Genomic DNA, 12,358 nt, shown 5'->3' with positions numbered 1-12,358 from the left:
TTTGGATTTTTGTTTCCAGTTGCTCTGAATTATAAGATCAATTTTCAGTGACAGTGAGCCTTCCTGTCCATTGGACACATAGCTCCATTTTGAAAAGAACATCTTTAATGTCTTTTGTTAAGGTTTTTAGATACTTCTTCAAATTTTTATATTAATTCCTTCCTGATAGTCATTCCAAGGAGTCTCATTTTTTTAATTGCTATTATACACAGTTAGCTTTAAAAATATGCCTTTAAAAAAAAAAAAAAACTCTTACTGGTGTTGAGTGAGGCTGGGGTTGTAGCTCAGTGGTAGAATTCTCACCTAGCACGTATGAGGCATATTTTTGATCCTCAGCACAATACAGAAAGAAACAAACAAAATAAAGGTATTCTGTCCATCTGCAACTGAAAAATTAAAAAAAAAAGAAATGCAACTGAGCTAATATCAGTATGCTTGGTTACTATCAGTACAATATTATTAATTTTTGTTGTCGAAATTTATGAAACTTTTCTGTGAATCCCGACAGTTTGGTTCCTCTTCTTCCTTCTTTCTTCCTCCTTGTTTCTATCTTTTTCTGTATTGCACTAACTACCATATCTGACAAAATGTTGCATACAAGTGGAGAAAGCAAAATATACTTATTGTAAAGTTAAAATTTGACCTTTAATTTGCTCAGCTGATTATTTAGTAAGAGTTTTTGTTCTGTATTTTTGGTCATGGATGGATATTAAATTTTTCCTATGATAAATCCAATTTGGTATTATCTTTATTATACATTGCTGGGTTCACCTTGCTATTATGAATTTTGAATTTTTGTGCCTATGATCTTGAGTAAGTGTGGCCAGTAATTTTCCTTTTCTCATACTTTCCCAATCTGATTTGGATATATTAACAGCCTCATGAAATTAATTGGGACTATTTCCTGTTTTTTATATTCTCTAGTAGAATTTATATGATATTAGAATTATCTGTTTGTTGAATATTTGGTCGAACTCACCAGTAAAATCAGCCATCCTTGCATTTTTTTTCCTCAGGGAGATTTTAAATATCAGTGATTGAAACAATTTAGTAGGATCAACTTATTCTTTTTTTAAATTTTCTTTTGTAGTGTAGGACAGAATGCCTTTATTTTGTTTATTTTTATGCAGTGCTAAGGATTGAATCCAGTGCCTCACATGTACTAGGCAAGTGCTCTGCCTCTGAGCTACAGAACCAACCTGGATCAACTTATTCTTTAATGAGTTTTGGTACCTTATATTTTATAGGAATTCATCCATTTTCAAAATGTTCACATTCATTACCTCAAGCTTGTTTATAGTATTCTTCTTTATTTTCAAAAATTTTCTCATTCCCAACACATTTTAAAACTTTTTTGCTTTATGATGATCAATCTTCCAGAAATTTTCTAATTTTAGTAGTCTTTCAGAAGAATTAACTTTTGTTTCTGCTGAAATTTTCCTTTTTGTTAATTACTCTCTTATCTTTGTTTCTCATTTCCTTTGGATTTGTCCCCAAAGGAAAATTTAACCTTTTTATAAGTTCTTGAAATGGATATTTAACTCAATTTTCAACCTTTCTTCTTTCTGAAAGAAATCACTGAAGGCTAAGCTTTCCCCCATAAGTTTACTAATCCTACTTTTAATAAAGAAAAAGCAGGTCAAAGACTGTTTTTGGTGAGCACTTGTATCCAGTCGGAATTTAAGAATCCCTTTGCATTCATTTTAGTTATCTTTAGAGTTACCTTCTATTTGTAGCACATGGCATTCTTCAGTTTCTATTTATGGTAGAGATAGAAATTTTTCTTTTATTATATATTTATTCGAACAGAGAGTGGCTTAGTCCATATTTTTGTTGTTGTTGCTAATAATACAATATCACAGACTGGGTAAATTATAAAGAAAAGAGGTTGAATTTGGCTCACAGTTCTGGCCCAAGGTTGGGTAGTCACATAGAGTGATGGCCTTATTACTGACAGAGTCCCAGTGCTTCTCCAGGGCTCACATGGCAATAGACAGGGAGCATGCTTGTGTCTCCACTGTTACCTCTCCTTTTCTTATACAGCTACAGGACTCTCTCATGGCAGCTGCACCCCATGAATTTACCTAATCCTAATCGTCCCCAAAGACCCTACCTCAAAACACATAGATTAAGCTTCTACCCCCTGGAGACCTCACGAGGATTCGACTTCCATGTGAATTGTAGAGGGAACAAATCATATTCAACCCACAACAGAGTTATTTCAAGAAAAATATTAATAATTGAAAAAGTGCTACAAAAATTAGCTAAAGATTCCCAGAATGGTATATTGTAGCTCAAATATGAAAAATTATGAGAGTGATTTATTGGTGACTATTTTTTTTAGAAATTAAAGTTCTGAGGAACTGCTACCTTCCCTCATTCATATGTACCATCTTGTTGTATATGTAATTATTCAATCATAGTGGGTAATTTCTGACAATTATGGAAAATAAGGCAGAAATGGACATGTACAATGTTTTAGTGTCCAATAAAGAGAATAATTGCTCTGAGAATTCCAAATTGTGAATTAGATGTTAATTGCAAAAGTGGTATTAAAATTAAAGATTGAATTATTTGAGAGTGAATTCAGGAGGTATTAGAAAAGGTCACAGTGATCCAGCGTGTGTTCATCAAGAGCAAGTATGTCATATTAAACCACTTCCCCCTTATTACTAAGACAAGATCATTTGATTGGCAGATCAGTGTAAATCAGGAGAAAGACTGTATTGTGCTTTAGTAATACATAGGCCAAAGTCATCATATACTGTAAAGTGATAGAAATAAATGTGATTGATGATAATACATTTATAAGAGCTCAGAATTATTTCAAAGATTATTTTTGGTAATGATATCTTCCATCAAGAAGAAAATTGTAATAATTTGCCATATGACTCTATGTTGTTTAGCAATCTTATCAAACATATTTGATGATATAAAGATAATTAATATTTCAAATCGTAGAATATTTGTTTTAAAAAAGCATCGAGAAACTGGAATTAGAGATTCAGTGAGGTTACAAGGCATGAATATGTAGTGTTCCACTGAGATCAATACTTCTCCAGTTTCCCTCTAATGTTCCCCCAGGGCCAGGGCATGGTGAGCAGATACTCTGTACAGACGTAGGACAAAGCCCCAGAGGTTTTGCTTCAAGTATAACTAATCCCGGATTTCCCTGTACTTGTATCTTCTATCATAAAGATTCCTATAAAACCTGCATCTATTCTACAATGCATTTATATTTTATGATTATATTTAAAATAACATTTTGATCAGCCAAACTTTGTTTTTATTTAAAAGACCTGTTTGGAGCTTGGGGTGTAGCTCAGTGGTAGAGCAGATGCTTAGCAAGTGGGAGGCCCTGGGATTGATCCCCAGTGCTAAAAACAAACAGAAAAAAGGCATATGTAGGTGAATTCCTAGTCCCAGAATCATCGAGGGGTTTTAAAACAAATATACTTGTCTATAATTGTAGAGTTTTAGAGACATTAATAACTTAGAACATTTATTCCCGGCTCCTTGCTTTATAGATATAGAAATTGATCCTCATCTTCTACTTCCTAATACTTGACCTCTCTTATTAATCTAAATATTTCAAATGAAGAATCCAATTTTAAAAATCTATTATCACATCGAAGGCTTATATCCTCTTGCTGATGTAATCCTTAACTTTCATTTCTAAATTTTAAATTTAAATGTACAATTTCTCTAATTCTTGGCATGTGGCAATCCAATCAAGATGTCATTGTTTTAGTTAGCTGTTGCATTGCTGTGACCAAAATACCCGACATAAACAATTTAGAGGAGGGAAAGTTCAGTTGAGGCTCAGTTTGAGAGCTCTAAGTCCACGGACAGCCCACTCCATGGCTCTGGGCCAGAGGTAAGGCAGCACATCATGGGGAAAGGACCCAGCAAGGGAAAGCTGCTCAGATCATGGTGGGGACCAGAGTGGTGGCCAGGGTGTTGGGAAGTTGAGAGCCAGCAAAAGAAGGGGAGGGTGCCAGGGAAGAACAGCCCTTCCAGGGTACACCCCCAGAGACCCGCCTTCTCCAGCCATGCCCGACCTGCCTACCCTTATTACCCAGTCAGTCAGTTCATTTAAAGTAGGATGAATTTAGGTTACAGCTCTCACAATCTAATCTTATTACCTCTGAATATTTTTGCAGTAACAGGAGTTTTGGGGGACATTTCATATTCAAACCATAGGAGTCATGATATTAAATTTTATTAAGATTTTGGATTGATTTGTTCTAATTAATCTTAATCACAATGCCTAGTAAAATTTTTAATTGTCAAGTTGTTGGGGAAGTGTTTTCAGGGAAGGGTGTGGGTTGAGCTTTAAGTTCTTTTCTAGGGTTTTAATGAACATCCAAGTATTTATAACACTATTACTATAGCTTAGATTATCATCTCTATATTACTTTTGTCCACAATGAAAGCTTGGGAGTATAACCCGGTGGCAGTGTTTGCCAGCATGCTAAAGCCCTGGAGACTATCCCTAGCACCACCAGGTTATAGGATAGAAAAGAACAAAAGAAAAAAATGAAGAGGTATTTTTTTTTCAGTTTGAGCCCATCCCTCCTTGAGTGATCTTAAACAAATTTACTTACTTTCTTGCATCCATATTTCTTAAACATATTAGCTGCTCTACCTCTCTTGTTCTATTTCAAAGAACTATGAATTGTAATCATGTCTAAGAGATAATTTTCAAATATAACCATGGCATCTGTATGAGTGGCAGAAAATTTGTCTTATGTGTCCTACTAGCTTATCACTGTGGTAAAAAGTTTGTCATTTCCCCCCTTCTCTTTATTTCTGAAAATGTTAGGCCATTGCGGCACCAATAGTTATTAAGAACATGACTATAAGGCAGTCTTTATTTGTTCCTCTTTTCCTTTTTCTTTATTTAAAAAAATAAAGAGTATAATTTCTCATTTTTCTAGTTGTACATGATGTAGAATCCCGCCAGTCATGTAGTCATATACGTACTAGGGTAATAATGCCTGATTCATTCTACTATCCTTCCTATCCTCACATCCCCTCCCCTCCCTGAACTCCTCTCTACCTAATCTAAAGTAACTCTATTCTTCCTTAACCCTCCCCCACCCCCATCCTCCTTTATTGAGAGTTATCATCCACATATCAGAGAAAACATTTGGCCTTTGGTTTTTTTGGGGGGATTGGCTTATTTTGCTTAGCATGATGTTGGCTACTCTTCTTTTCCAAGGTAAATGATTCTCTTTCAAACACAAATTATTGTGTGTGTCAAGTCATAGGTTTGAGTTTTAAAGGTGTTGTTCCTGAATAGAAAGTGCATTGTATGTGAGGAGAAGCACACATTTCCACTTAGAAGAAGCCAGGGAAATAGAGCATGAACCTAAATGGAGATTTTTTTTTTTTTTTAATTTCTAGAGACCGCCATGTATGGTGATGTGTGTGTTTTGTTGGTTGTGTGTCTTGGTGGGAGGGAGGGATAAATGGCATGCTGGTTGGCTGTAGTGCAACCTGTGGTTTATAATTAGAAGGTTACTGGAGCTAAGAACCATGGCTGTTTTCCATGAGGAATTGCATTTTCAGTGCACTGACTTTGAGAACTTTCCCTTATTCTGGGGTTTACCCTTCCCTGATTTTCCTTTCAGGACCCCAGAAGTGAGGCCAAGATGCCCCTGTCACAAGAGCCAGAAGAAAGGCTGTCACCAAGGAGTATTTTGTATCTGCTGAAATGAAGGGGATTAAGACCGAGTCCAAGGACTTCTATAACATCTTCCCCCTGCAGCTTCAAGAAGAAATACAAGAGATTCTCAGATGAAAATAAGTTAATTTTGCTTTGGGGAAAAGCCAAGAACTCTTAGCCAACCCACTGTTTTACCTTAAGAACTTCCGTGGGTTACTGGATCAGAAGGCAGTCATTATCAGACTGGAGTGTCACACTTTAAGAAACACAGACACGAAACACAAGGATGTTTTCTGACATCAGATGATGAAAGGATGTTGAAGGCAAAAACCAGCTTTTCACCAGCCAGGAAGAGCTGAACTTGGAGTGCACATTTAAAGACAAGACAAGCAAAAGACTTAAACAGAAGGAAGACAAGTACTTTCATGGTTTTCAAGGACAAACATTTCAGAAGTGATAATGGAGACCAAGGAGAATAGGTAAATGAGTTAATATTTTAGATGACAGTTGTTTGCATTGAGATTTTAAGGCTTGTCAGGTTTTCCCAAATGAAATGTAGATAGGCAAAAACAAATGCCTGTTCTCTAGAGGTAAAAGTGAATTAGCCTCTATATAGAGGTACTCTCTATATAGATATACTCTCTATATAGAGATACTCCAGGTTTAAATTAGATTGCATATATAACATTCCAAGCCAAGCCAAGGGTTAAAAATAATTTCTTCATATTTGTACACCTAGTTTTGCATTTTTCTTTTTCCTTATGTGGCTATTCGTGATGTAGAGTTGATTAAACTCTCTTATTTTCTCTTTCATGAAATGTATATATTAGTATCTTGCATCAACCATACGATTATTTGGAAAATATAAAATAAATAGCTGTGAAGTACTTGAAATTGTACTGAATAACCTGATGAAGGAGAGAGAGAGAGAGAGAGAGAGAGAGAGAGAGAGAGAGAGAGAGAGAGAGAGACTTTTCCTTTATAAATTATGATGATAAAAGATAATGCTTGCTTCTTTTCTCAAACTGCTTATTTTACAAACTTGAGGATTAAGGTAAAAATGTAACATTTATGTATATTTGCAACTACTGCTTAAATTTCTCTGTGTTCTTCTTTTCTTTTCAAGCATATAACAAAACACCTTTTTATAATTTTTACTGCTATATGCAAATGGCACACTCTTTAATTGAGATTTTAGTGCCACAGAGACCAGGGAATGCTTTACATCTTTAACCTAATAACTATGTCAGCAGATAAAAAGGCTTTTCAAATTTGAAACATTAGGGGAAAATGCTATTTGTTTTTCTCTTTACTTTTTGAAAACAATTTTGCTCATTAGAGGAATTTCATGTTATCATTTCAGTAGAACTTGCCTCTTAGTGTATCCTGATTAATCTTGTGACTGATTTTTAAATTAATTATATGACTAGAAGCTGGGTATGGTAGTGTGCACTGATAGTCCCAGCACTTGGAAGGCTTGGTGGGAGGATCACTTGAGGCCAGGAGTTTGGAACCAGCCTGAGCAATATAGTGAGATGAAAAAAAAAAAAAAGAATGCACAAGGTATTATTTATTTTCTGGTACTATTAGAAGTTGTCTGAGATGAATTTTCTTACTACTACTGATACTAAGTTGTTTAGACATGAAAGAAATATACTTTATTGTCTCATGTTATCTTGCAATATTGCGTGGATTTTCTTTTCTTTTTTAACCTTCTTAAGTACTTCTATATTAGTACTTCCCCCCACTAGTTTAGGAAGTAGATGCTTTTTCAAGTGAAAGTCTAACTCATTTTCAGTTACCTTACCAGTTTACTAATTTTTAATAATTTCATTTATACATTTATTTGAAAGACTGGTGGTTCTATAAAATCACTGATGCTGACACTGATTATAGGTTGTCAACAATCAAGATTGATTTGAAGCATCTAACGATATTGAAAAACCAACAGATTACATTGTCTGTACAGGCACTAGGTGATAAATTCTATTTATAGCTAGAAAAAAGTATGAATAAACTTTGCAGTTAATTTAGGTGTGTTTGTGCAGAGATTTACATTATGTGGACTTTGACTATTGTAGAATTCCCAGTTTACTTAAAGCCAAAATATTAGTGGCTGCATAGAACAACATTTTTGAATATATAAAGTAGATGTGTTGAGAGTCAAAGCATCAACTTTGAAGTTTTTTTTTTCTTAATAAACACTGCAATTAAGACTTGTAAAAACCTGTCCCATTAAGACCATAAATTTGTGAAAAAATGGTTGCCTGGTGTTCTTGTTCCTAGTGCAAGACCATTTTCAAGGCTTAAGATAGAGCCTGGGCTTGCACTGTGGGACTTTTGTACTTGAGGTTGCTGGTGTGTGTAGATGGTGGTGGCTTCCTCAGAGTCTCAGCATTAGTATACAGGACCTTCATAGGCATTGGCTTTATGTAATTTTTTTTTGCGGGGTGGGGAGAAGTTAAATTATCTATTAAGTTATATGAAATGCTATGTATATGCCAACATAAAACCAGATACATTATTGAATATACCCATTTGAAATTTTAAGTTAAAAGTTGCAATATACAGGATGTCCCTTCTTGAAGGCTGCTTTGAGAATCATCCCTCAATCGTTTGCCTTCATGAAGACATTGGAGTAACAGTATGTGATGGTACAAAAAGCAGATTCCAGGAATGGACTAGATTGGGGGGGAAATGCATGAGGATGCCAAAGAAGAAGCAGCTCTAGCTATAGTACACTTAGGAGCATGACATATTTGGGATCCATTCAGGCTGGTGACAATGTCTAAGAGATTTCCTCTTATGGGATGGGTCTCATTTGGTAGATGAGAAAATGGAGGTGACATGATTTGCTTAAAGTCATAGGGTTTGTTAAAGAAAAAATTCATTTAACACTTGTTAAAATGGCAAGGAAGATTTTGTTCAGGACAGGTGCTAAGACTATTGCAGTAGAGGAGAGAGATGGGGTTCAATGGGTAGTTTATAGCCAGCATTCAGAGTTAGGGTTTGGTGGATGGAAAATTACTGAGTGGACATCAGAGGCAAGAGAATTCTTGTTAACTGGCTTGATAGAATGATAAGATATGAAGGATGAAAGATAAGGAATTTAATGAGATGTAAGTTGTGATCAAACATCAAGTTTGGGGGATTCTCACCAAATGGATTTAGCAGGATGCTTGCTACAGTTGAGTCAGGCAGGTCAAAGACGGGACCCTAATTGAAAAGAGTCTCAGAGGAGACTGCCTAAAGTGTGGTTAAGGAGAGACTCTTTTTTGGTCCCTCCTCTCATTTAAGGAAAGAAGGGACAGCTTTCTTTTCTCTGAATAATCTAAATGAATTTCTCATTCCATTATCTTTAGTTCATCAGTACTAGCTGAGCCATCTGCTGAGTCTTGGTAGTACAGGACATTTGCTGGATGGTGTGAGAAGTCAGGCATTTAATGAAGGGGGATTTCTATGAAAATAAAAACAAAGAATAATCACTGGAACGGACTGTACATCCAATTTCTGAGACTAGAGGGCAGCTCGTTGAAAAGATTTCCAGATATTAGCCTCAAAGCATCTTCAGATGGTGGAGTGAGGAGGCCAAGAGGCAGTCTAATGGATTTCCTGGTTTGCATGTCCTGGAGATGGTATAGCTGTCAGGGTCCAGTCAGGGTTCTTTCCTGGAGCAGAGCGTGCAGATGCAGGTGAAAGGCAAAGTGCTGATTGAGATCACCCTTTGGGGTGAGCCAGGCACTTTGGTCTGTATTTGACCACAGATGTTTGCAAGGATGCATCAGAGTATAACAAAAACTTCCTGTGGACCAAAAAAAGACTTTAAAATGGCTGTGGTTAAAGAGCAGATGAGTGCATTTGACCCGAAAATTCAGTTATTTATGTAGCATACATTTAAAAATAATGAGAATTATGATGGATAACATTATACCAGGACTGTCAAGGATAGCAAAATTATCAAGAACTTTTCTAGGAGTGTCATACAACTTCTGAAATATTTTGTTAATGATATTTACCTATACAAGTATAACAGAGAGAAGGCTAATAATAATTTTTTTATTTGACTAAGTATTTCATTCAATTAAGCATATTAAATAAGCCCAATTGTTATTATTGTTATTTGAGGGGGTATTGGGGATTGAACTCAAGGGCACTCGACCACTGAGCCACATCCGCACCCCTATTTTATATTTTATTTAGAGACAGTATCTTATTGAGTTGTTCAGCGCTTCGCCTTTGCTGAGGCTGGATTTGAACTTGTGATTCTCCTATCTCGGCTTCCTGAGCCACAAGAAGTCCAGTTATTATTATTTCAAAAATATTTTTAGTTGTAGATGAACATAAAACTTTTATTTATTTAGTTTTTTAAATGTGGTGCTGGGGGTTGAATACAGTGCCTCAGGCATGCTAGGCAAGCGCTCTACTACTGAGCCACAACCCCAGCCCCTAATTATTTTTTATTATCACTATTTTTACAAAGTGAAAGAACACATCTTTGGGGATTTTCCAAGTGCCCTCTGGGAAATCTCAAAGTCAGTTTGAGATTGAGACTTTTTTAGAATTTGATTTTGAGAAGACAAAACTCAAAAATGTCAAAAGTTTTGAACTCCTGGCTGAATCAGGTCCTAGGATGCTGTGAAACAATTCCTAGCTACCTATTTATTTATTTATTTATTTTTTATGTCTCAAAAATTTTTTTAAATTTCTATTGTTGGTTGTTCAAAACATTACATAGTTCTTGACATATCATATTTCACACTTTGATTCAAGTGGGTTATGAACTCCCATTTTTACCCCGTATACAGATTGCAGAATCACATCGGTTACACATCCACTGATTTACATATTGCCATACTAGTGTCTGTTGTATTCTGCTGCCTTTCCTATCCTCTACTATCCCCCCTTCCCTCCCCTCCCCTCCCCTCTCCTCTTCTCTCTCTCTCTCTCTCTCTCTCTACCCCATCTACTGTAATTCCTAGCTACCTATTTAATCAAAGTGACCATAAAAGAATTTGAAAGGAGGTAACACAGTTGTTTTTTTTAAAACTTAACTCTTAAGAGTGAGACTAGTTGGTCCTCTTAAATAGTCAAAGACACAATAAAAGTTAGACAGGAAATTATTTTGATAAGACAGAGAATCCTTGTTTCCTAGGTGGATTACTCAAAAAGTAAAGAAAACCTTTCAAAAATTTCTTATTAAGGGCAGACTAATAATCCAAGAAGATCCTGTTATTTAAACAGGTTTTTGCCATTAATAAACAAATGAACAAATTATAAATAAGTCCATTCAACCTCAGTTTTGACCACATATGATAAAATTCCTTTGGGGATATTTTTCATAAACTTTCTATAATTTTTCTTAAACTTTCTATAACTTTTCATATCCAGTCAGATTTTATCTTATGTTTTCCTCTTTTTATTTCTGGAACAACCATTTCTATTATGATGAAATGCTCTTTTTTTTCTTCCTCAGTAAAAACACACTTTGCATATTTTTCATAGAAAGTTGTTTCTCTTTCTCTTTATACTTTTAGTAGTTTCATTTGCACATATATATAATATAACATATATATTATAACATTTAACAATTGGTAACTTTTTTTTAACAGAGAAAATTAGGATGTGGATAGTTGTGGATTGGCTGTCACATATCAGCATTCTGCAATTCTGACTGCAAATTTTATGAGTGTACCTTCTCAAAATTTTGTCAGGCATGTGCATTGTGGTACAATTTTTCATATTTATTAACAGACCAAAATATATTTTGCCTCTATACACCATATAAAAATAAGCCAAAATTTTATCAAATTAAAACTTGTGCTTAGTAATTAAAGTGCCAGAAGTTTATCTTAGTTAGAAATTCTAATAAATATCTATTACCTAACAGAATTCTAAGGTTTCAAGTTACTGAAAAGATTATGGAAACTTTTGAGTAGACATTATAATATTAAACAAAGCTAGAGTCTTCTCAAGTTACTTCCCTATTAAGTATTTTTAGAGCATCTTCATGTTAGGCAAGTATCATAAAAAGCAAACAAAAAAAATAAAGAAAGATAAAGATAAAGAAGACAAGAAAACCAAAAACGTAAAACACATGGGTGTTGTTTGTTTTACTGCTGTGCTTGATATATGTCCAGTGACAGGTATTAAGCATTAAGCAATTTGTCTTTCACCTCATCTTTACTTATATGTTTTTCTTAGGTTAAATACAAAGTTTTAAAAACAATTTAAAGCATTTGGTTATAATATTAATTTATTTGATTAGTAAACCCAAGTATAATGCTTATATTATACTTATTGCTGAAAACTTAGTACATATACCCATTTTCATTGAACAATAATTCTTTTTTTGTAAAATTTTTAGTTGTAGATGGACACAATACCTTTATTTTGTTTATTTATTTTTATGTGTACTGAGGACTGAACTCAGTGCCTCACATGTGCTAGGCAAGCACTGTACTACTGAGCTACAGAACCCGAGCCCTGAACGATAATTCTAAATTGACTTTATTCATTAGAGATTTACTCAAATTGTATGAGCTTGCTTTTGGGTTAGTTTCTATGTTTCCTGGAGTTCTAGGAATACTTAATTTATGTAAGTGCTTATTTTTCACTGAGCCAATTAGAATAGAACTTCTTTAAGGGAATTCATAAATTAATTTGGTAATGCTTTCCAGAGGTCAAAAA

General features: G+C 34.7%; 1 protein-coding gene across 3 annotated transcripts in view; it reads left to right on the top strand.

Moving 5' to 3' along the window:
- Sacs (sacsin molecular chaperone) overlaps positions 1 to 12,358 on the top strand; it is a 90,804-nt gene that overhangs the window by 9,437 nt on the left and 69,009 nt on the right. For all 3 annotated transcript variants that reach the window (XM_058580708.1, XM_058580713.1, XM_058580705.1), the window contains exon 2: positions 5,637 to 6,150. In XM_058580708.1, coding sequence (XP_058436691.1) covers positions 6,131 to 6,150 — 20 coding nt within the window. In that variant the 5' untranslated portion in view covers positions 5,637 to 6,130. The remainder of the gene's footprint in view (positions 1 to 5,636; positions 6,151 to 12,358) is intronic.

Source organism: Marmota monax, unplaced genomic scaffold (assembly GCF_021218885.2).
Source record: "Marmota monax isolate L192 unplaced genomic scaffold, Marmota_monax_Labrador192_F-V1.1 WCK01_AAM20220418_F8-fsc00043, whole genome shotgun sequence".
In the NCBI taxonomy this organism is placed as follows: domain Eukaryota; kingdom Metazoa; phylum Chordata; class Mammalia; order Rodentia; family Sciuridae; genus Marmota; species Marmota monax.
The sequence above is the reverse complement of the archived record's forward strand: the minus strand, read 5'-3'. Positions and strand labels throughout refer to the sequence as shown.